This window comes from Cricetulus griseus, chromosome 7 (genome assembly GCF_003668045.3).
Source record: "Cricetulus griseus strain 17A/GY chromosome 7, alternate assembly CriGri-PICRH-1.0, whole genome shotgun sequence".
NCBI classification, from domain to species: domain Eukaryota; kingdom Metazoa; phylum Chordata; class Mammalia; order Rodentia; family Cricetidae; genus Cricetulus; species Cricetulus griseus.
In genome coordinates this window covers 134,113,085-134,138,733 of record NC_048600.1, presented here as the reverse complement: position 1 = coordinate 134,138,733, position 25,649 = coordinate 134,113,085, and the positions used below count along the sequence as shown (strand labels likewise).

General features: G+C 44.1%; 1 protein-coding gene across 8 annotated transcripts in view; it reads left to right on the top strand.

The window, feature by feature from the left end:
- The first annotated feature begins 962 nt into the window (after window positions 1-962).
- B3gntl1 (UDP-GlcNAc:betaGal beta-1,3-N-acetylglucosaminyltransferase like 1) overlaps window positions 963-25,649 on the top strand; it is a 102,583-nt gene continuing 77,896 nt past the window's right edge. For 7 of the 8 annotated variants that reach the window (XR_004770925.1, XR_004770924.1, XR_004770923.1 and 4 more), the window contains exons 1-5: window positions 963-1,121; window positions 2,911-3,027; window positions 3,115-3,214; window positions 18,696-18,760; window positions 25,307-25,372. Coding sequence is in view for 4 of the 8 variants with exons in the window: in XM_027425307.2 (XP_027281108.1) it covers window positions 1,074-1,121; window positions 2,911-3,027; window positions 3,115-3,214; window positions 18,696-18,760; window positions 25,307-25,372 (396 nt within the window). In the remaining 4 variants the exon portion in view is untranslated. Of the gene's footprint in view, window positions 1,122-2,910; window positions 3,028-3,114; window positions 3,215-18,695; window positions 18,761-25,306; window positions 25,373-25,649 lie in introns of those variants that run through there. The other variant, XM_027425308.2, reaches the window with a different exon arrangement.

Here is a 25,649-nt window from a genome sequence, read left to right as displayed (position 1 = left end):
GTGGAATGATCATTCAGACGAGAAACTGCAGGCACAAGCATAAGTCAGAAAAGCACCCTGGAAAAGAAATGCACATGGGTTATCTACATTAGTAATCAGGGCTATTAGCATCTTGCATGCAATCCAGAGGTTGTCACCTGTCCTTTGAGAGTATTTCCTGCAAAATTTTGGCACTGTGGGACTGCTGCACTTTGGGATTCCCTCAGTTCACAGAACACTTCCTTCATCAACCCTCAGGAGCCCTCGGGCCAGGGAATCTCTCTGTGGCATAGAAACTCAGTCATCCGGCTTTGACTGGCTTCGCGCCTCCGAATGCAGGCCACACACTAGATGCTTGGGTCCACACAAACTATCCACTGCTGGTTTACTCCAGCCCAGCCCAGCCAGGGGATCCTTCGTCCGGCTCAGTTAGACCAAACACAGTTCAGATGAAATGTCGCCTGTTTGTCTTAAACTTATTGCTATTTTCTTTTTTTAAAGTTATACAGGCCCAACCTCGGGTGGTCGTGTTTGGATTTTTAAGGTGGCACCCCTCACAAAGCCCCCCGTTTCTAAAGTATTTTTATAACATTCGTTTGACTGTAGACTTCGCTTTGCGATTATTTCCATCAGGTGGGGCAAGACGACTTCCTCAGGCCAAGAAGCCGCAAAGACGGGCGGGTACTACGAGAAGGGCGGAAAGCCGGGAGCGCCCACGGACTCCGGGAGCCAGCTTCGCTGGGCAGGCCCCGCCCACACTCGGTGCAGGCGACGGCCGCCTCCCGGCCCGAATCCCGCCCCAGCTGCTCGTTGGAGGCGGGCGGCTCGCCCAGCCGGCGCACGAGCTCTTTGGTATACCAGAGGCCATCTCGCTTTGCAGCACCGCCCTCCATGACTGACGTGTCTCTGCACCAATAGAACGTGGCCATTTTCGGCCTCTGCACGTCCCTAAACTTGCAAGTGGCCAGTGCCTAGCGATCCACGTGGCGCCGAGCCAATCGGAAGTGGTCCAGTCTCTGCGCCGGAGCTTGCTGTGCAAGCCTTGGCTGCCTTAGCAGGACGCGCGTGCACAAGGAGGCCCGCGGAGCCCTGCCATGCAGCTCCCAAAGGACGCTACCGGGCACAGCCCGCTGGCCTCAGTGGTAGGTATGGCGGGGTGAGACTCGCACCCCCCCGTCCCTTCTATAGCCCTTTCTCCCTCCGGACCGCTAATCCTTTTTGGGCTGGCAGCCGCTGGGTCTTTCCGGAACGCTGCCGCTGGTTCAGGAACCTCAGCTTGGAGGGCTCCCACCCTTTTCCCGTTTCAGTGCGTGTGTACAGATGGCGTTCCTGTCCGGCACACTGCTCCCTTAGCCCCCCGCTCACCTCGCCAGCATGCCACACCTGGCCAACGTACACAGCTGGTGGGTTAGATGTCAGGGGCCAGGACTCATTTTTCATGCCAATTTTACTCAAGTTGGGAACAGGTAAATTAAGGCCTAACTTTGTCAAAAAATTCACATTATATCTCCTTTTTGTTGCTAGGTCTCCTGTGGTTCTGACTGGCCTGCAACACACGTAGCTGAGACTGTCCTTGAGATAACCCTCCAGCCCCACATCCTACTTAACTGATAACAAATAAATATGAGTCACCACACCCTTCTTCACTTTAAATCTTGTTTTTGAGAAAACTAAAAATGTTCTTTTCCTTTACAAAGTAAGTCCAGAGGACTTGCACATGCAAGGCCCTGGGTTCAATCCCCAGAAGCTCAAATAATAAATAAAAATCATTTTCAGAACACAAACAGGATAAAATGCCATTTTTGGACCACCAGCTCCTCAAGAGCATTTCACTTGTAAAGAACTTGGTAAACTTTGTCTTCAATACTCATTTATAAGCTTTTTATAACTATGTTCACATTCAGTAACTTAAAAATGGATATTATGTGTAGATGTTATCTATAGTGATCTGTATAGATGCTGTCTGTGTTGTATGTAGGCCTTGTCTATGGAGACTATGTAGATAGTCTGTGCCACATATGGCTATGCAGCATGTGCATATATGTGTGCAACCTATTGGTTTTCCTTCTCAGAAACTTGTTCACTTTTGTTTTTGCACATTTACTCAAGGGTGACACTGACTGTTAATTTCTGTGGCTATTCTTTACTACTTACTGTGCTATATAAAATGGAGGCAGTTCCTATGACAATTGTCCTTTTAGTCATCAAGTTTTAGTGATTTTATTTCATACCACTTTAGAAACTTTTGACTTTATGAGACTCCCCGAGAGAAAGTGCTGCTGCCTGAATTCAACTTTAGAACAAAGATACAGACCTCTGCATACCCGTTGGTCTGGCTTGGCTATGTGATTAGCCGTGCAGTGCTATGAAGGGGTCACTCTGTTAGAGTTTTCCTAAGGGTGAGTTTGCCATCTAGTCAGGGGATGGTTCTCAGGAGGAGGAGATAGATGGTTTAATCAGAATGATGATGCTTTTGCCTAGTGATTGTAGTCATGAATTTACTATGGAGCTGGAGGGGCGTTTTGATGCTTTTCAGCCCCCCCCCCCCACACTTTAGAAGCATCTAGAAGGGAATGTGGATAGATAGATCAGTGGGTAAAAGGCACTTTCCACCAAGCTTGACAACCTGAATCCGTTCTCCACTGTCATTTGTACACATATGATAATAGATAAATGAATAAAATAGTTTTTTTAAGCATCAAGAACTTGAGGGGAACCTAACACCTATTAAGTCTTATGGGCCAGATGAATGTCAAGAGCTTTAGAGAGGAGAAATAGATACCTTTGGTTTGTTGGGCATGCCCTAGCATGAGGCCTGGTTCTAGGCCTTCTGAAGGCCAGATCCTCATCTTTTGGGATAACTGTCTGATGGATGCTGAAGGGAGTGCAGTTCCTCATGGCTGTTTGTTAACCCATTTCTCTAAATTCTAGTCTATTATCCTCCCGGTGCACAATGCTGAACAGTGGTTGGATGAGTGCTTGGCATCTGTTTTGCAGCAAGACTTTGAAGGCACCATGGAGCTCTCTGTCTTTAATGATGCCAGCAAGGTATTTATGGGTGAACTGTTGGGTGACTTAATGCTTTACAAACCACATTTAAGGGACGTTGCCTGACGTGCAGTGTCACACTTACAGGACAAGTCTATGACCATCATTGAAAAATGGAAGATGAAACTGGAAGATTCTGGCATCTCTGTAGTCATTGGAGGCCATGACTCTCCTTCTCCAAGAGGAGGTAACATACTAAATTATAATTACAGTTTCTTAGCAACCTATTAACTTAAATGGTTTCATATTGTTCCATTCTGGAGAAAAGTATCCTGGTAATGAAAAGCATATCGGTAATCTTCAGGTCTGGTGATTAGGTCTGCACCTACTGAGAACCAAGTGGACCTCAGTTTCTGTCTGTCTCTTTGTGTCTCTGTCTCTGTCTGTATAGTCCTGACTGGTGTGGAATCTGCTGTGTGGATCAGGCAGACTTTGAACCCACAGAGATCAGCCTGACTCTGCCTCCCATCCAGCCAGTTTCTCATTCTTTGGTAAGGATTTACTGCTGTCTCGATGTTTATGACCACTCCTAATTTGTAGTTGGAGACTAATCCATGTAGAGGTGTAGTTGGAGTCTAGTCCAGGTGTAGGATTCAGGAGGTATGGCCTTTGAGAGGTGATGGGGTCATGGAGGTGGAGACCCATAAATGAGTATGGGATTCGTGCTTTCTAGAGGCCCTAAATAGTTTCAGTGAACCAGGAATCAGCCTTTACCAGATGCCAAGGCTAGTAGTGCATTGATCTTGGATGTATGTCATTCTCTTAATTTCATGGGTTACTCTGGTCCAAGGCAATCACTGAAGTATTTCATGTCTGCAGATTTGTCAGTTCTGGACATTTAATATCAATGCAACCATAATATGTACTGACTTAGTTCCTTAAGCCAGTTTTACTAGTATCCATCTGTTATATCAATACTTCATCCCTTATTAGAGAATAATTCAGTTGTACAGATAAACTATTCTATTTATCCATTTCATCAGTAGATAGGCATTTAGATTTTTCCACTTGGAAATTCTTATCAGTGGTGCCCGTACAAATATTTGTGTACAAGGTTTGGTTTGAACACTTGATTTTCAACTATTTTGAGTATATGAACATTGTTTTTAAATCTATTGAGCATATACCTTATTTATCATCTGTATTTATCATCTTGAGGGACTGCCAAACTGTTAATTTCACTGATTATAGTATTTTACACTTTCTAGTGGTTCCAGTTTACTCATATCCTGACAGTCACTTGTTATTTTCTTTGGTAATTACTATTCTAGCCATTCAAGTGAGTGTGAAGTAATTCATGGTTTTGTTTGCATTTCTAAATGGCTAATGATGTTGAACCTTCCATATACTATGTGTATCTTTGGAGAATTATCTGTTGAACTCTTGGCCCACTGTTTACTTGAGTAGTTTGTCTTTGCATTGCTGAGCTCTGAAAACAGTATACATAGTCTTCTTACTGTGTGTGTGTGTGTGTGTGTGTGTGTGTGTGTGTGTGTGTGGTGGGGGGTTATCTTTTTTATTCTTTTGTGGTAGTTGCCTTTGGTGCACAAAAATTTACAGCCGATGAAATCCAGTTTAGTGTTTTCTTCACAGCATGTCTTTCAGTGTCAATATCTAAAACAAGTATTGCTAGATCAAGGGACTAAAGAAATTACTCCTCTATTTGTTTTTTGAGATAGGGTTTCTCTGTAACTTTGGAGCCTATCCTGGAAGTCACTCTGTAGACCAGACTGGACTCGAACTCACAGAGATCCACCTGTCTCTGCCTCCCTAGTGCTGGGATTAAAGGCGTGCACCACCAACGCCTTGCGAAATTATTCCTTTTTTATTTTGGAGAGTTTTATTCTTTTAACTCTTATATTTAGTCTTTAATCCATTTGGAGTTGATTTCTATAAATGGCAGGAGATAGGAGACTAAACATCTGTTTTGAAAACTCTGTAGATGTTAATATCATTTCAACAGCATTCAGCATCTCTCTCTCTCTCTCTCTCTCTCTCTCTCTCTCTCTCTCTCTCTCTCTCTCTCTCATGTTTATGGGTATTCTGCCTGTGTGGTCGTCTGTGCATAACATGAATGTACCTGGTGCCCTGTAGGCCAGAAGAGGGTGTCAGATTCCTGGAGACTGGAATTACAGACAGTGTGAGCTGCCACCTAGGTTCTGGGAATTGAACTTGGTCCTCTGGAAGAGAAGAGTGGTCAGTGCTCACCACTGAGCCATCTCTCCAGTCACCTACAGCTTCCTTCCGTGTGTGTGTGTGTGTGTGTGTGTGTGTGTGTGTGTGTGTGTGTGTGCGTGTGTCTGTGTGTCTGTGTGTCTGTGTGTCTGTGTGTCTGTCTGTGTGTGGTGTGTGTGTGTCTGTGTGTCTGTGTGTCTGTCTGTGTGTGGTGTGGTGTGTGTGTCTGTGTGTCTGTCTGTGTGTGGTGTGGTGTGGTGTATGTGGATATGTGCATGGAGGCTATATGTCCAATGCCATTCTCCACCTTACTTTTTTTATCTAAATTCTTTAATCACTACTCATATCTACATATCCATCCCCCCATTCCCTCGCCCTCCCATTCTCCCATGTTCCCCACCAACCTCCACCAACCCATTCCCCAACTCCTCCCCAGGCATAGTGAGGCCCTCCACCAGGGACCTTCAAAGTCTGTCATATCATTTGGGGGAGGGCCCAGGCCCTCCCTGCTGTATCTGGGCTGCAATAATATACATCCATAGGGAATGGGCTCCTAAAGTCCATTGTGCTCTAGGGTTAAAGACGGCTCCACTGTTAGAGGTCCCATAGACTGTCTTGGCCTCCTTGCTGGCACCCACATTCAGAGGACTTGGTTCGGTCCAATGCTGTTTCCCCAGCTTTATGACTAGGGTCTCCATGCTCTCACTAGGTCAGGTCAACTGTATCTGTGGGTTTCTGCAGCACCATCTTGGCTCCTTTGCTCATCCCCCCTCCCTCTCCACAATTGGATTCCAGGAGTTCAGTGCTTAGCTGTGGGTGTCTGTTTCTGCTTTGAACACTACTGGATGAAGGCTCTAGGAATGGTAACTAAGGTAGACACCAATCTCATTATAGGGGGAGGGTATCAGTGGCATCTTCACCACCACTGCTTGGATTCTTAGTTGGGGTCATCCTTATGGATCCCCTAACATTTCCCCTGTGCCAGACCTCTCTTCAAACCTGTACTGTCTCCCTCTGTCAAGGCCTCTCCTTTCCTGCTCTCCTCTACTCCTCCCCTGTCTCAGGCCTCTTGTTCTCCACCCTCCCCTTCTTCCCTTCCCACCTCCTTCCTCTCTACCCACTCCCTGTGCTCCCACTTTGTTCAGGGGTTCTTGTCCTCCTCCCCTTCTTCGAGGGACTATGGAATCTTCTCTTGAGGTCCTCCTTGTTTCCCAGCTCCTCTGGCAGTGTGCCTTGTAGACTGGTAATCCTTTGTTCTATGTCTAAAAAATCATGTATGAGTGAATACATACCATGTTTATCTTTTTGTGACTGGGCTACCTCACTCAGGATGATTTCTTCTAGTTCCATCCATTTGCCTTCGGATTTCAAGGTACTGCTGAGTAGTACTCCACTGTGTAAATGTACCACATTTTCTCTATCTGTTCTTCAGTTGAGGGGCATCTAGGTTGCTTCCAGGTTCTGGCTATTGCAAATAATGCTGCTTTTTGACACAAGATCTCTCATTAAACCTGGTGTTCACTGATTGGGCAAGAGTGGTTGGCCAGCATTCTTCCTGTCTCTGCTTCCCCAGCACTAAGATTACAGGCATGTAACACCATATCTGGCTTTTTATGTGGGTGCTGGAGATACAACAGTTCCTCATGTGTATATGGCAAGCACTTTACAAACGGAGCCATTTCCTATCTCTTGTTAAAGACTTTTTAAATTAATTTTTTAGACAAGCTTTCCTGGCTGGCCTGGAACTTGCTGTGTAGATCAAGCTGACCTAGAACTCACAGAGATACACATGCCTCTGCCTCCTAATTTCTGGGATTAAAGGTATGAGCCGCTACACTCAGCCTTTTCTTTTCTTTTTTTTTTTCTTTCTTTTTTTTAATTTATGATGTATACAGTGTTCTGTCTGCATGTCTAACTACATGCCAGAGGAAGGCACTAGATCTCATTATGGATTGGTGTGAGCCACTCTTTGATTGCTGGGAAATGAACTCAGGACCTCTGGAAGAGCAGCCAGTGCTGTTAACCACTGAACCATCTCTCTAGCCCCTATACTTTTACTAAGTATCTGTGTTCATAAGGGATGTTGCTGTATGGTCTCTAGTTCTTACACTATTTTTGGTGGCTTTAATGTTGGGAATTATGACCTATAGGACAGCTTACTGGAAAGTATGGAACTATGTTAACTCTCCTGTTTGGTAGAATTCATTGGCGAATCCATTAATTAGATCCTGGGCTTATTTCTTTACTTTATTCTTGAGTTGATCTCTTGTTCCTGAGTCACTTTTTTTTTTTTTTTTTTGGTTTTCGAGACAGGGTTTCTCTGTGTAGCTTTGGAGCCTATCCTGGCACTCACTCTGGAGACCAGGCTGGCCTCGAACTCACAGAGATCTGCCTGCCTCTGCCTACTGAGTGCTGGGATTAAAGGCGTGCGCCACCAATGCCCAGCCCTGAGTCACTTTTTAGTTTGTTTCTTGGTGAATACAAAGCCCCAATTCCCCCTGCAATGAGGCAACTGTTTCCCAAGGGCTGAGTTAGGTGATCTTAAGGAAATAGTTGGACTTGGAGGTTGCCCAGCCTTTCCTGGGTATTATGGCATTAGAGATTGCCACGGGAAGTTAAAAGTTTATGTCACTCTAGTGAGTATACCTAGCCAGATACTGCATTTGGCTTTTACATAGGTTTGGGGATCAAAAAGGTAAATAGCAAAAGTAGAACACCTGTGGGATGACTAATCCTGGTTATCAGTTTATTGGATTTGTAATCAACTAAAAACCACGCTGCTGTGCAGTCCTGTGAGGCAGCTTCTTGATCAGGTTGCTTGACTAAAGAAGCAAGATTAAACATAAAGGGAGGGAGAAGAAGGAAGCTTTACTGTTGACTAATCCTTAACACACTGGCAAGCTCACCTGTCTGTTGGCTGTTGAAGCTGCTACTGCTGTTCTCTCATATAAAAATCTAGCTGCTTTGAGATTCCAGTGTGGACTGAAGACTCACACCCTCTAGGAATCCTCAAGGCCTTTAGCACCAGATTGGACTACTGAGGTACCCAGTTTCATAGACTGCAGGATTCTCAGCCTCTCCAGTATGAGACAGTGTTGTACAGGACTATTGCCTGAGCCAAATCAGGAGTCTACAGATTCTGCTCACAAAAGATCACCACAGCTGTGCCTCATAGAAGGAGAGGCAGGGAAGGACCTAGAACCCTCAGTTGAGTATTGAGTTTCCCCTGCCAACTACCTGTATGCAATTTTGTCCTAATTACATGGGGTCTTGGGGGAAGGGTTAGAGGATATAGGTGTGGAAAGACCAGGAAAGACTAGGGAAGCTTCATTTCTGCTGAGTGCAGACCTTCCAGTGTGGCCACTTTAAGGCCAGCGCCTGCCTGAAACCTCTCACCCATTTCTCTGTAAGTATGTTTAATAAACTCATCAGTTCCCCAGGTGAACTTTGGTGAAATCATACCTCAGTTTGTTGCTGGGACCTTAGGAGGAAGGGTAGATATTGTTTGCCTCCCACAGGGAAGGAATTTTAGTAACAGTTAGCCATTAATAGACTACCCAGACGTAAAAGTCAGTCCAGTATATTCTCTTTTTATATCTATCCATTCTAACTGTTCTGCTTTCCCCGTGAACTCTGATTAATACACCCTATAAGAGACAAGCCATTTCCTTCTTGTAACTATGGAGAGTTTATTCATATCTTTTTGGCATTTTTTCTATGTTATGATTTATTTGTTTTGGAGTTTGTTTGGCTTCCTAAATGTTGATTCTGTTTGTTTGAATGCATCTTGGGAGTTTCCTGCCGTTATCCTTCAGTGATTTTTTTCTGCTTATTTCTTTCCAAAGACACTTGCAGCATAAATGTCATGTATACATCGTGTGCTTAATGGTATTTTTTGTTCTGTTTTGTTTTTTGATTCTTGTTTTTTCTCTTGTTCTTCAAGTAGCAAAATCTTTATTCATCTGTTATTCAAGTTTCCAAATTCTTCCAGTGTTAATGGAGTCCTGAGTCTACTATTGAAAATCTGTTTCTGTTGTTATACTTTGCAGCTTTAGGATTTTTATTTGATTCTGAATTCTTAATTCTTAATGCTGTTTTGAGAAATATGACATTGTTACAGCTTTATTTCTGTAGTCAGGGCTTCCTTTGCATTTAATGTATTTGTAATGACTGCTCTGGCTCTCAGCTTTAAACCTAGTGTCTGGCTGTTCTTACTGAAAGTTTCTGCTGCCTGCCCTTTGACCTGAGTATAGGTCATGTGTTCTGTCTCTTTTCATGGCTTCTGTTTTCTGCTGGAAAATGACAGTACAAATAACAGGCATCTGGCTGCTGCTGATACTGCACACCTTCGTGGTAATGCTCCTCAGGGGTAGGTTACCACAGTCTTGTCTGGACTGTGGACCTCTTTCTCTTTCTATACCTTCAGGTATAGTAAATGCTGATTGCTCTGTTTTTTTTTGGGGGGGGGTTGTTGTTTGTTTGTTTTTAATAGGACACTGTGGAGCATGAATTGCTGCAGAGTCGAATCCAGTGAAATTTAAGCTCCTTTGAAGGGATAGTTCCTGAGGTCAATGTTTTCAGTGGTAAATCTGGCAGACTGCTGTCCCCATCACTGCTGCAATTTTTTTTTTTTTTTTTAAGGACACCTAGGCCTGGATATTACTTAACATTATTAAATGTAAGGTCTGTACCTTTATGGTCTCTGTTCTGCTAAGCCTAATTCTCCCTGGCCATTGTGGTGGTTTGATAGGCTCATATATTTGAATGCTTGATCATTAGGGAGAGGCAGTACTTGAAAAGTATAGGAAGGTATAGTCTTGTTGGAGCAAGTGTGTCACTAGGGGTGGGCTTTGGTGTTTCAAAAGCTCAAGCCAGGCCCCGTGTATCTCTTCATGCTGCCTGGGGATTCAGATGTCTGCTCCCATGTCTGCCTACAATGCTGGCTTCTCTCCATGCTGACAATGGACTAAACCTCTGAAACTGTAAGCAAGCCCTAATTAAATGCTTTCTTTTATAAGAGTTGCCTTGGTCATGTTGTCCCTTGGCAGTAATAAAGCACTGATTAAGACAGCCATATTGTCCAGTCACAGTTCTATGCTTCAGATGATATAATAGAAGCCCTTCTGCTCAAACTTGCTAAATGAGCTGAGGGCTTGTGGCTAGCTGGACAGTACTTCTGATGTCACCTCAGTTTGTCTCTCCCCATGGGATTCCTGCTTTATGCCAAGATCAGGACACTCAGGGCCTCAGTTTTCTCAAAGACACTGCTGGCAAGATAGAAGGAGCCTTCATTCTGTGGGTCTGGGAAACAGACGGGAACTCCCAGTTCTCATGCAGGAATTCCTATTACTCAACCAGTTCACCTGGGACTATACCTGGTAGCTGGGTGAGGGTGAGAAGTGAGTTTACTGGCTAGTTTCGTGTCAACTTGATGTGAGTAACCTGAAAGATTATGTTGGCTAGTTTTATGTCATCTTGACACAGGCTAGAGTTATCTTAAAGGAGGGAACCTCAATTGAGAAAACAGCTTCCATAAGATTTGGCTGTCGGGCATTTCTTAATTAGTGATGGATGGGGGAGGGCCTAGTCTGTTGTGGGTGGTGCCATTCTTGGGCTGGTGGTCTTGTGTTCTATAAGAAAGCAGGTTGAGCTGGGCGGTGGTGGCTGCTTACACCTTTAATCTCAGCACTTGGGAGGCAGAGACAGGAGGATCTCTGAGTTCGAGGCCACCCTGGTCTACAGAGTGAGTTCTAGGACAGGCTCCAAAGCAATACAGAGAAACCCTGTCTCGAAACCCCCCCCCCAAAAAAAAAGAAAGAAAGCAGGCTGAGTAAGCCAGTAAGTGGTACCCCTCCATGGCCTCTGCATCAGCTCCTGCCTCCAAATTCCAGTTCTGCTTGAGTTTCTGTCCCGACTTCCTTCAGTGGTGGACTGTGATGTGGGTGTGTAAGCCAAATAACCCCTTTCTTCCCCAACTTGCTTTTGATCATGTTGTTTCATTATAGCAATAGCAACTCTAACTAAGGCAGAAGTTGGTACCGGGATAGTGGTGTATACTGTTGTAACAGACCTGACCATGTTGTCTCTGGGAGGATTGTGGAGGCACTGTGGAACTTGGGGTTAGAAAAGCCATTGCGTATTGAGAGCCCAGTGGGCTGCTCTGTAGGAGTTTGGAAGATAAGAACGTTCAGAGCAGTGCAGACAATGGAAGCCTGGCTTGTGAAGTTTTAGGGGGGAAGCAAAGACTTTACCAGGCCTTTTGTGTAATGAATCTGTGATGTCTAGTCAGCTGGAGCTGAAGAATCAGCTGTGATTAACAAGGAACTAGAAACAATAAAGTTAAACCTTTGCTTTGCTTGGACAGTGGACATGGTCAGCTGGGGCTGAGGAATCAGCTGTGATTAAGAAGAGACCAGCACCACTGAGGTGAAATCTGGCAAGTCTTTGCTCAGGGTCAGCACACAGAAGCTGTGGTACAGACTTTGCCAAGGTTTCCTCATGTTGGCAGCTGAGCTTCATAGTTTAAGAGCCATCCAGGTGGTACTGCACCTTCACAAATAGCCTCTCCTGGGCTCTCTCCTGGGGCTCCAGCCTTGCCACATAGTGTGACGCCTCAGCTGCTCTCCATGACCCCTTCATGCCTTCAAAACCAGTACAACCTTGTTGCACCTTCTCTTCATCTATGTTTTGCCTTGGGGCTTTTTAACCTTTCTTTCATTCTGTATCTCCTCCTCCGTTTCTTGCTGGCTGGTGGCTTCCTGGCTGGCTAACCCTGGGAGTCTTCCTATCTTTCTCCCTCATTCCCTCTTCCTCTCTTTCTGTCTGGAGCCTAGATTCCTCCTCCTTATTCTCTCTGCCTGACAGCCCTGCTTAGCCCTCTGCATCAAAAACAACTTGTCTTCTAGGCTCCAGCTGGCTCCACTCAACCACTGCTGGGCTGTTCTTGGTCATCATCTCCAAAATGCTGGAGCTGTTGCTGCAATCGGGCTGCTCATCCCTCTACTGCCTAGCTATTGTCCATTCAGCTTTTTATTACACTAATCAGGTGCCTTAGGCAGGCAAAGCATCACTTCTTTACATAGTTAAAGTAATATTCCACAACATAAACAAATGTAACACAGCTTTACAAATGCAGCATAAACAAATATAACATATCTTTGCCTAGTTAAACAAACATTCCACAGTAACTGCCCTCCTCCCAATGACCTCCCTGCAAAATTACCAGTTTTTCACAAAGAAATGTATCCTTTGGTTAGTTAATACCTATTCTTTCTAACTTAGAGCTTTTGTTATTATAATATAGTTACACTGTTGAAGCTTACTGAGGTTCTATTCTCCTGTAAAGCTTCTGCTGCTTGTTTTGCCAGTAGATGGATTCCAGCATACAGACTTTATAAAAGCAGCCTTGGCAGTATTGTAAACATGTAACTTACATAGTGTAGCAGGTGTTGACTCAGAAGGAGCAGAGGTACCCTGGGGCTGGATTTCCTGAATGATACAACCTCCTAGAGCTTTGAACCATATTGTTTCCACAGTGTTGGTTTCTCTTCACGTCTTGTTTCCTCTTTATTTCCCTTTGAGAATTTTTCTTCTTACATGTTCCTTTTCAGTTTTCTGAAGCTATTATTCAAAATAATCTTTGTGCCTGAGATATAGTTGGTGATGTATTTAACATTCCTACTTGCCTGCAATGCCTTTTTAAGTCGCACTTAGTTTGCTGGACAAAGAATTCTAGGGGCAAAATAGTTTTTCTCATACTTGTGAAGGACTCACCTCGTTACCTTCTAATGTATCATTAAGACTCTTGTTATTTTATTTTTTTGTTTTGTTTTTTTAAGACAGGGTTTCACTGTGTGTAGTTCTGGCTGTCCTAAGACTCACTCTGTAGACCAGGTTGGCCTTGAACTCACAGAGATCCACCTGCCTTTGCCTCCCTGAGTAATGGGATTATTAAAGGTGTGTGCACCACCACCACCACCACCACCACCTGGGCCCAGATTCTTGTTATTTTAAAGATATTTTCTTTGAAAGATACCTTAAATTAATACTTTCTTTCAGTTTTGAAATTTTCTGATGCTGGATCAAGGTTGTTGTTTGTTTTTCCCTTCATTTTCAAGGTTAAATGATTTCCCGTATAGTCTTTCTTCTCATTGTGATGAGTCAGGGGCTCTAAGGTCTTAGATATGGAAAGAGTGTACCTCATATAGTGCTTAAAATTAGAAATGGACCAGGTCAGATCATTCTGTACCCACAGATGAGTCTTCTTTAGCTAGTTCCTTTTAATAAAAAATTTGAAAAAAATTTTTTTAATTTGTGGTGTGAGTGTGAGGGCACACATGCGTAGGTCAGAGAATTATATGTGAGGATGATGCTCTCTTGCTGCCATATGGGTTCTGGGACCACACTCATATCCTCAGCAAAGGGGCAAGCATCTTTACTCACTAAGCCATCGCTATTACCAGATCTGCACTTTTTTTTTTTTTTCTTTTCAAGTGTAGAGCTGGTAAGTTACTTGTCAAGGATAGTTACTTGTATCCAATGTTCAGTGTTGGCTGCATTTGGAACCATTCGTGATACATAAAGACCCCTGGTACCCAAGTCTTGCCTAAGATGTTCTTAGGGAATCTGTCTGGGCTAGAGTCTGATTTCAGCATTGGAAGTGGTAGATGTATCCCAGGAGTTCTGAGATAAATTTGGGGTTGGAAGCCACTGCTCTAAATATCAGGAGTAGCATTCTGTCTTAGTCAGGGTTCTGTTGCTGTGATAAACAACATTAACAAAAGCATCTTGGGGAGGAAAGGGTTTATTTCACCTTATAACATACAGTCCATGACTAAGGGAGTCAGGACTCAAAATAAGAACCTAGAGTCAGAAATTGAAGCAGAGGCCACGGAGAAGCACTGCGTACCTGCTTGTACTTCCTGGATCACCGGTTTGCTTTCTTATATACCTCAGTACCACCTGACTAGGGGTGGTATCACCTACAGTGGGCTGAGCTACATTGGTCATCAGCCAAGAAAATGCCCACAAGCCAATCTGATGGAGGCATTTTCTCAGTTAAGGTTCCCTTTTCTCAGATCACTCTAGCTTATGTCAAGTTAGTGTCCAGCCAGAACACACACCGTGTTCCAATTTTTTGTTTTGCTTTGTTTTACGTTGTCCAGATGGCATAGTCCATTTAGCGCCAGTGTATTTTAAGGGCAGGCAGGTGACAGGCAGGGTTCCCTCTAGAACACAACTTGTGACGGCCTGGATGTGTAGTACCTGCTGCTGCTAGGACTGACTTCAATCTAACATGTAATTCCCCGAGCCTGACCCTCAGCAGCTTCCTTTGGGATTTTGGGATTTTGGAGTAGAGTTGTGTGAACGGAAGGTGGAGGAAGCAGGAGGTGTGTGTGCTTGTTATAATCTAGTGACTCTCAGAAGAGGAATAAACGGAAGACAAGCCTTGCTGGTACCAGACCGGATGCCACACACCTGCCCTCTCTTCCTGCTCTTGCTCTTTTCTGCTATCGTTGCATCTGGATGACTGCTGTAAGGATGGTACTGGTGGTCCTGTGGCCTCGGGCCACTTAGTGTTACTCCCTTCCTCCCTCCTCATGTAGCCCAGGCTGGCATCAGCCTTAAGTAGCCCTCCAGGCTCAGCCTCCTGGTATTATAGGCCTGTGCCATCATGTTTGCTTTACTTGATTCTTACAGTGTACATCACCATGGGCTTAAACAGTTCTTATTTTACTCTTGAGGGCAGGGGCTGTTCTTATCCCCCAGTATCCAGACATCAATCTAGGTAGCATGGAATACTGGGCCACGGTGTCTTAAGGACCTTAGACCAACCTTAGAAGATGTGAACATTTCTGTCGGTTCTCAATAAACATAGTTTGTCTGCTTTCTGAAAGTGGCTTGTACTTCACACGCTCCCAGTCTGAAAGCCTGCCTGCCATACTGATGTTACTTCCCTTTTCTGTCTCCTGCTAATGTTTAGTTCTTCTTGTGTTTGTTGTTCTGGGTGAAGTACAGAGTAGATGTTTGAAGCTGAGGTCAGCACTGTTGAACTGCCAAGACTCAGCTGAGCCTGGTCTGTCAAGAGGAACCCTAGTGTTGCCTCATTAGTGCTGTTTGAGGAAGCAGAACGGCATGAACAATTCTTAAGACAAAATTTAAATAAAACTGTATTTTAGGGCTGAAGAGGAGATGGCTCAGTCAGGAAAGTGTTTGCCTTACAAGCATGAAGACCCAAGTTTAATTCCTAGAACGTGTGTCAAAAAACTGGGTGGTGTGGTGGTGAGTTTGGAGACAGGCAGATTCCCTGGGACAGCCAGCCGAGCCTGCTTACTGAGATCCAGGTCTGAGAGAGACCTTGTCTCACAGAAGATGGACAATATCTGAGGAGTGATGCCTGGTTCTGGCAGGGATCTTTCCACCACTCATCATCTTGTGCATCTGGAAAATGTTAATATTTTCTGGAAATTATTTCCTAGTTTTATTATCTTTACTTTGAAATAGAAAACTATAGTCTATCACAGAATGTATGTTTCAACTTCTGAAACATGAATTTGTTTTTGAAACTAAATGTCCCTTTCTATTCTTTAGTTAAAAGGGGCTTTGCAGCTCCTGTCATTGAATGGAAAGGGCATTTTGCTACCTGATGTTCCTTGTCTCCACTTTATTTTTTTTCCTAGTTTTTTTTTTTTATTCTTTAATTACTACTCATTTACATATCCATCCCCCATTCCCTTGCCCTCCCATCCTCCCATGTTCCCCACCAAGCCCCCCCAAACCACCCCCCAACTCCTCCCCAGGGATAGTGAGGCCCTCCACCAGGTACCTTCGAAGTCTTGTCAAATTGTTTGGGGGAAGCCCAGGCCCTTCTTGCTGTATCTGGGCTGCAATAGTATACGTCCATAGGGAATGGGCTCCCCCTTGTCTCCACTTTAAAAACAGATTTTGTCTTTCATAAAAGTTGAATTGCTTGTCAGTGTGTCTGGATGCACTCTGTCTCTGGCAAGGGCATTGTAAAACTCAGGACCCCAGGTGGAGTGCTAGGAGATGATATCAGCTCTTTGTCTGTGGGAAGCGAATGGGAATTCATGGCTGTCCTGTATGACACAGTGGAACTCAGCTGATTCTTTGGGAAGATGTGTTTGCCTGTAGTAAGTAGGGCGTGTTACCTTAGACATTAGCATAAATTCAGAGGTTCTGTTTTTCAGGGGTGCTGGGTTATTTGCAGTGGGCAGGACTCGTTTTTTTCGTAACATTTGTGCAACAGGAACACACTTCATCATGTGACTTTTTGCTAAAGGCGAATGAACCACAGCCCACTGCTCCTCTCCCAGGGGTGAGGAATGTTAATATCTCCATGGAGCTAGGTTTTTCCTGTTGGAACCATGACAACCATCTCCTCTCACAAAGGGACTGGCCTCCCCAAACATGGAGCCCCCCACACAAACATTTGACTTTCTTCAAGGCAATAATATTAGAGCGAATTCCTTGTCTTTGCCAAACATAAGATTCATTGTGAGAAACTTCCAGCATTATATGGATTCAAGGATTCAGTTTCTCTCTTAAAATCTGACTTTCCATAAGCAACTTTTGTTACAGACTTCTGTTAATTTCAGTATGCTTGTGACAAGTGTTGTTTTTGTTTTTGAGGTTCTCGGTTTTATTCTGCATGCTTGTCTTGCTCGGCAGGGATGGCTAGAGTTTCCTCATTATGCCAAATCTATCTCAGAGTAGGAGGCATCACATTACCTTTCTTGGTCATTTCCTGCTTTACTTTTGTTTATGCCTGTAGCTCTTCAGAATTGGGTACCATTGCTAACTGGTTTGGACTGACCAAGTTCTAGAGATTCAGGGTGGAAATTGAATTGCTACTTGGTATGAACCCTACAGAAAGATACTGCTTTGGGTTGGATCTTGGGGGTCTGAGTGAATGGGGCAGCTTCTCACGTCTGTGTCTTGCTTCTCAGTCATAGCATCCCCCCTCCGGGGTGGGGTTGGGGGTTGCAGCTCTTTTGTATTAGCAGACCCTGTAGGAGAGGCCTTTCTTACAGCAGAAAGTGGGAGAGTGTCATGGTTGGCTGAGATGCACATATGTCTGGTGTTCCCTCAGGACTGACAACTTTCTCCAGCTTGTCTTAACTTCAGATACCAAAGAGATTTATTGTTTCAACTTTGTACACATCTGTTTTGCTTTGTGTGTCTTTTCTCAGTGGCATCAAGACTATAGCTATCTTGTTAATGTGATTCGGGTGTTGGTAGTCTCTTTTGTAGGAACAGAGTTCGTGTTCTTTAAAGCCCCATTAGTGCCCTCTACTGGACTGAACACCCTTTAATGGATCTGCTTTTACCACCCAGCCTGAGCTTGTGTCACTTTCTGCATAGTGCCCCAAATTTCCAAGCCTTTGCAACTGTCCTGCCTGATGGTTTGTTCTTCCATTCTAAACTGTCTGCACCCAAAAGTTACTGGGTGCTCTCCAGTGTTCTTCCCTGCACTGTTTCATTTTCTGTTTACATCAATTAAAATGCACAGTTCTGTCTGTGATATTCTTGTGGTGATTTTTGTCTTTTAAGCTCTTGCACTTTTCCAGCACCATTCATTTAGTTGTTATTGCGTTTTTTTTGTTTGTTTTCTTGTTTTGTTTTTTTACAACTCAGTTATATCTTTGAAGGAAACTTTTTCTTAAAAACACTTTAATAACTATCCCCTGGGGATAAGACATCACCAGTCCCTGAAGCCCAGGCCAAGCTGGCTTCTCCATCCAGTACAACCACTTTCCTAGTTCTTAAGCCCAGATGTATCTCTTTGCTCTGATTTTGTGTCCTCTGTGGTCTCTGCTCCTTTGGGTCTGAGCCCTTCACTCAGCAGTACAGTAAGGATCACCTACATTGCTGTGTGAAACCCTGGCCTCTGCATGCTCACTGTCAAATGAGCTGTTTTTTTCCCAATATGCAGTTGGTAGCCCCCCTCTGGACCTTTAGCATGACTAATCGTGACTAAAGTTCTGTTGGGTCTGTAATGAATAGTGCATGCTGCAATGAGAGCCGAGTCTTCATGCTCAGGCAGTGACCTGGGTTGGATGTACACACACGTGGTAGACATTGTCAGTCGGTCACCTAACCTCACTAGGGACACAGTGCTCAGGTAGCCATCCATGAAGTATTTAAATTGAGGTATTTGCCAACCACTCACACTTAAGTAAGCGCTGTGCTTTTCCTATGTAGGCAGATTTTTAGACTCTCTCCAATGATATTTTACTTCTATTTTAATACTGTTCTAGATGCCTGCCATGACTTATCCTTGGCATTGTCAAATATCATTAACGAACATGAACATTGCTTTCTGTTTACCTTCCTTTCATTCTTTCAAAATTATACCCAAAGTTTTGGTAGTAGGGTGAAATGACCTTAGCTTTCTTGGAGTGTAAAGTATACTTAGTTTTATGCTGTTGAGCATTGAATTCTAAAAGAGCTGTTTTTTCTTTTTTTTCTCATAGTTGGATATTCTAAAAACCAAGCAATCGCACAGAGCACAGGGTCTTACCTTTGTTTTTTGGATTCAGTAAGTAGCTCTCTGTTTTGTTTATAGTGACTTTGTATATATTGACCAAATAATGGTTGTGAATTTTAGTATGGTTCTTAAAAATACATTTTTAGATATGTTATGATGAATCTGAAAAGTTTAATAGGTTTTGGCTACACACGGCCATTGCACTTAATTAACAATAAGTAAGATCATATAAAAATGTAAAACAGGACCACAGAGAATATAAACAACATTAAAATAAGCACAATACTAGTAAATATAATACCTAGAGATTAAGATATAGAAATGGAAACAGCCCATGACAGCCAAAGCAAAACATGAAGCAAAACATGGGTAGAGGTCAGGAGTAGACTTATAGGTGACAGGTATACTTATACAGAGATTCAGATCAATCAAAGTTATAATAAAATTTAAATTTGTAATCAAATTAGCAAGATACTTCCATAAAGCAAATTAAGTTTTCAAAATATAGATGGTATTTCAGTGTGAATTGGCACTGCATTGACAGCATGATTGCACATTTTGTTCAAGAACTTAAAATGCTTGCACCTTTGACTCCTGATTTTCACAGTTGTTTGCTACAACAGAAACTGGTTACTGTGTGCTGTCTGAGCACTGATGGAGAACACTAGCAGATTGTCACGTTTATGGGGCATTCTTAGGAATAGGACACTTGGGTATGGGTGAACAGAGACTGTATACAAATGTGCTGTCCTTAGAAACCCTGATAAAGCAAAGCAAACAAAGTGTGTTAAACAAATACAACTTTTATGTATCTAAATTGTTTCATAGGTTGGGCCCCTAGCTTCTTAGAAACATGCATACCAGGGCTCATGGATATGTTGGCCGTTGGCTTAGACAGCTGTTATAAGTTTTGTTTCTGTTTCCAGTTGGTTATTCCAGGTGACATAGACCAGGAGGTAGAACCCCCATTTCATGCAAGGGACAGGAGGAGAATTGACCCAAAGGGTTACCTTGGGAGGTCTGACATTTTGAAGTCAGAGTTCTGCATAATGTCATCTTTATTGTATTTAGACAGCATGCCTGTCTGTAACTTGTTGAAGGCAGATGTTGCCAGTTGGATGAGGAAGTGTCTCTGTGGTTTTTGTATCTGACCTGTCTGCTGTAGTGTGAAATTATTTGTAAAACAGCGTTGGTATTAGCTATGTAGAACCCACTTCAGCTTTCAGAAGCAGGTGAGGACTGTGGCTGTTTTTGGCCCCATGCATGTACCTGGCAGAAAGGATCTGTGTGGGCTGCTGCTCTGCTGAGCATTACCCTGACGTTTCTGGGTCCACCTTCAAGGGCAGGAAACAGAAAACAAGCTGTTCATTCCGAGCCTGTGTGTAACTAAGGAAGTTTGTGAGAGACATGGAGGGAAGGAAAAACTGGGACCCGAGGCTCTCATATCTCACTCCTGTCTTTTTGGATAGTTTTCTCTTGCCTTATAGCTAGCTCTATGCAGGGAACTATAAATTTTCATTTCAGTGTGGCTATAATTTAGGTGGACTTACGTTGTTTTAAGATGAGAGTGGTGGTGGGCATACACCTTTAATCCCAGCACTAGGAGGCAAAGGTAGTTGGATCCCTGTGAGTTTGGGGCTTGCCTGGTCTATAGAGCAAGTTCCAGGACAGCCAAAACTACACAGAGAAAAGCTGCTTCAGAAAAACCTAAAATAAAATGGAAGCTGCTCTGCTAAATTATAGAAGTCATACTTTTTATGGTGTTAAAGTACATCACAGTAAACCAGCCCTCCACTAAAATAAGGTCCCATGTTTTCAAGCTTCCACTACCCCCCTGCAGTACTAAGGTAGGGACCTTTGACATGTGGGCATTGGGAGATACTCCAGGTCCAAAATACAGCATCCAGAAAATGTCATTTGTTTTCAGAAGTGATTTGAGGGCTGCTAGTCAGTATGAGGCTGGCCACCAAAAACTAGAAGCATGGCACTTTTAACCTCGGGAGCCAGAGAGGGGACCAGGGCTGGAGATTGGACCTGGTGAAGACTCTGTAAACCTCCATAAACAGAGGTTTCTGGTGTGGACATGCCAAAGTCCCAGAGGGTAACACACCCCAGTCCCATGGGAATAAAAGCCCTATACTTGTGTCCCTTGGGCCTCACTGTATACCTTACTTACCATCTGACTGTTCATCTGTGTCCTTTATTGTATCCCTTCCAATCAGCTGAAAATGGAGTTTGTTTTTCCCTCAGCCATGCAAACCTATCAGCAGAAAACTACCCATTTGTAACCAAGTCACATGGCATCTGAATTGGGCATGTTCTTGAAGGGTATGAGCCAGGGATCCTAGGATTGCATTGAATGGGAAGTCCTAGCAGAGTCTTCAGAGTTGCAGGGCTGCAGAGTTACAGAGCCGAAGACAGCTCCTTCATCCTCCTGAAGGGTCTTTGGAACAAACTGAGAAAGATGAAGTCGGACCAGAAATATAGATTGATTATAGTGATGGGCGAAATCTCAGCCTAAAGGGATTCAGAGTTATACGCTATTACTATATGGGATTTTAGGGAATGTGCATAGTTTGAGAGGAAGGGAGGTAATATTAGAAGAGCTTCTGGTTTGGGGTATAGTCACTGGGCCAGTACATTCTTCTTGGCCCACAGAATAGCAGTGATTGCCAGTGATTTGCTGTGCTGTCCAGTGGCACGTGGTAGCCGTCTGTCTGGTATGCTGACATCCTGTGGCTTCTCTGTCAGAAGAGTTTTATTTGGGATCCTCAGAGAAGGGACCACAAATGTTGGAGTTAGACAGAGAGACTGACTCACATGGGGAGGGGACCAGAGCTGACTTACTGTCACAGACTCCAGCAGGTCAGGGAAAACCCAACCAGTGGGTCAAGGAGCCCTTTGGCATATGCAAGTCACCAAATACTGCATTCAGAACAGGCTCAGGAAGGAGCTGGGATTGTTTCTCCCTCAGTTTCCACATCTCATCCAAAAGCCAAACACAAGGTGTGAGTGTTCTCTGTGGCAGGCACAGTTAGTGTCTCCAAGGCCTCTCTGCACCTGTCAGTCTCAAGGGTACCTTGCTTGGAGACTTCACTGGAAGCCTGTCTATCGTTTATTCTCAGTTCTCTGGACTAGCACACAGAGGGGGGGGCGCACACAGAGAGGGGGGCGCACACAGAGAGGGGGGGCGCACACAGAGAGGGGGGCGCACAGAGAGAGGGGGGCGCACACAGAGGGGGCGCACACAGAGGGGGGCGCACACCGCAGAGAGGGGGGCGCACACAGAGAGGGGGCGCACACAGAGAGGGGGGCGGGGGGCGCACACAGAGGGGGGGGCACACAGAGGGGGGCGCACACAGAGAGAGAGAGGCGCGCTCGCACAGAGAGAGAGAGGGGGCGCACAGAGAGGGGCACAGAGAGAGAGGGGGGCACAGAGAGAGAGGGGGGCGCGCTCGCACAGAGAGAGGCGCATAGAGAGGCGCACGTGCGCTCCCTCCTTCCCCCCCTCTCTCTCACTCTCTCTCTCTCTCTCCCTCTCTCTCTCTCTGACGGGCAGAGAGAGAGAGAACGACTACCATGTGTATATTTGCCCAGGACGGCCAGAAGAGGATATTGGGTTCCGAGGAGCTGAAGTTGGAGGTGGTTGTGAGCCACTCTATGTGTTAGTGCTGGGAACTGAACTCAAGGTTTTAGAATCACGGGAAGCTCTCCTGACCGTGTCTCTAGGCCCTCAATACTCTTTCTATGAGGCTTCCAGTTTCTTCTCTCAGGCTGTCCCATCATCCCATGGTGATGATTCATAATTGTGGGATTTCAACCCCTCTGGGAATTTTATGCACATCTTGGAATGCCAGGAATGATGTTTCAAATCTATTTGTCACTGAGAAGAAAGCTCCAGATAATATTCCTTGGCCTGAGCCCTGAGGTGAATGTACTCTGCTTCCATGGTGCTGACAGCATCTTGGATTTGGCCTGTTAGCACCTCTGCTCTACATTTCAAAGGCTAGCTGATTCTTGTTAACGGGTCTCAGTGGTCCTGCCCACCGAGGGAGTAGGAGGCAGTGGGTCTCCAGGAAGGGGAAATGGGTCACCTTCTCCCTGCAGCAACACTTCTGACCTGTCGTCAAAGTTCTCCCTTCCTTTCATTTGCAAAAAATAAAATAAAGTAAGACCTTCTAGTGTCTGAACCACCTTTTCTATCTGGTGGCCTCAGGAAAATAGAGACCTTATTTATATTCTTAGTCACCAGGCTCTGTAAGGTTTAGTACCTGCTTCTCTGTTGATTCTTTGGATTGAATGTCTGTTCACTCTATCTTCCTTAGCTTCTCAGCTATTTGGCCAGTGAGTGTATTAATTCCATTTGTTCTCTCTTTGCTCTCATTGTAGTTGTTTACTCTTAACAGCAACAGTGGTAGAAATCACATTTGAATATTCTTTAGGCTCTTGAGAACCAAGCAATACTGACCATTCATGCTTTTTGTATAGATCCCCAAAGTGTAAAATTGGAATCTTGGTTAATTCCATGTGTATTAGTAAGAACCCAGACAAGTGGAGCAGCAAGGTTTTTTTTTTTTTTTTTTTTTTTTTTTTTTTTTTTTTGTGTGTGTGTGTGTGTGTGTGTACGCACATGTTGTGTGTGCATGCAAGAGAGAGGGGTAGAATAGAAGGTGGGAGGAAATTAATCTCAGTCCACTGATAAAATTGTTCATCTCTTCCAAATCCATCTTCACAGACATAAGCATCTTGCCACTTTTCTGGGCGTCCTTTAGTCCAGTCAGGTTAGCACAATAAATTATTCATCACATGTGTCCAACCTTTGCTGACCTGACACACATATACATCTCCTTCAGCAACACTTGGGTCCAGCCAGAGTTAGGTGGGGTTGTAATACACATTGCAACTATGCCGCTTATAACTGAACATTTGCAGTCTCTCATCAAAGAGTCATAGTTCTTCAAGTGATTCTGAGTCCTTTGATATCCCAAAAACTGAAATGAGGAAAATAAGAAAAGGAAGAATACAAAATGTTTACCTAATGTGTTTATAGCAAAATAAGGTATTATAACTGTGATAGCCTCATTTCTGTAATTGATCACACGATCATAGTTATAACTGCTCTCAAAGTCCATGGAATGCAGTAACAGTTGCTCTGATCAGTAAATCTAAGACAAATGAACAGATACAGTATCACTTCACACACTTAAATTCAAACCCTAGGAAAGTTGACCACATTATTTGTTAAGTGCACACATAATGAAGACAAAGAAAAGTGAGGTCCCAAAAGCCAAAACTTGAGGTTCCTTTGGGCAGGAAGTTGCTGGAAACAGTGCAGACCCACAACGTGTTGGCAATAGGCACTTTCTGTCTTCATTTCATAATTCTCTGTCTCATCATCCTTATGAAGCCCTTCAGTGGAGCTGGTTCTCTATCTGAGAGGTGACTAACAGCTTTATTCTGAAAATAGTCTGGGACATTTGTCATACTACCTGGGTTGTGGTGCTGTGGTTTCCTATTGGCCTGGATCACAGAGGATGGTGATACTAAGAGACCCTTTAAGAAATCTGCTGCACTGCACTCTTCCTAGCCTCCTTTGTAGAGAAGTCATCTGGTTTCCCCAGTAGTCTGGGTCAGCCACCTTGGCATACACCATAACCCCTTTCTTTATCTGTTTTTTTTGGGGGGGCATAAGGAGTCCAGGGTGGCAGGTACCCCTTAATTTCTGGTCCAGTCATTGTGGCATTATTTTAGAAGGATTTTCTCTGTCACCTACTTCCATACCCATTTAAACACTTAAATCTTGATTATTTGTCCACTGACAATACCTTATTTTACTATGAAGTGTAGCATTGCTACAGAAAAATGAACAAAACCTTATATTGTGGAATATGTACAAGGAGCTGCCTATTAACCTATACCTCAGGGATCTGTCATGATGCTTCTTCAAGCAACTTCCTGCTTAGAGTGACCTGGGTTTGGGCTTTGGGGGCCACACTGTCTTCACTTCTCTTATTGTTTTCATTATGTGTGCACTTAATAAATAATGTGGTCAGCTTTCCTAGGGTTTGATTTAAGTGTGTGAAGTGATACTATATCTGTTCTTTTGTCCTGGATTCACTGATCTAAGCAACTGTGACTACATTCTCCCACTGAGTGGCCTTTGAGAGCTGTAATGGATGTCATTTGTTTCTCCTTCGGGTGTTTATGGGCGTGAATGTTCTGTCTGGAAACTGCTGCCCAAATCTTACCTAGGTAGAGGACCTTTTCTACACAGATGGTGAGCTTGTTAGGTCTTAGGGAATCTTTACCTCCAGCTTTACTGGATGATGCCAAAACATGTCTGAGAACAAGCCTGACACTTCACACAGGCACATGAATGTCCTCATTGTTCTTGGTCCTGAGTACACTTGGACTGCCAGAATTTTCTCTTTTCCCACCAGTCACATAATGACTTCTCCTTGATGACCAAAGAGGGTCCTGGTTTATGATCATCTGAGTTGCCTACTCACGTTGTTTGCTGTTATGTTCTTGGACAGTGTGCCATTCCTACTACATTGGAGTTGCTGTATGCTAATACAGAACGTGATCTTTACACAGGATGATGTTATGATGCCCCAGAGAGTGAGGCTGCAACATGAAGCTGCTGTTCAGCACCCAACGAGTGTGAGTACAACACCCTTCTGTGTGTCACCACCTTTAAGGAAATGCTAGTCATTTTTTAACATTGGGATTTTATTCCTTGTGATTAGAAAGAATCTTTACAGTCAGATAGCCAGATCAGAGGGAGACTTGTGACTGCCATGTTTCTGAGCCTTTAAGTATACTTCTGGTTAGTGGCAACAGGAGTAGGAACTAGAGACAAAACTGATGTGGCGTAATGCTCTTGTACACTGTAAAGATTTGTCACTCATATAGGCAGAGCTACCAGACTAGGAGAATT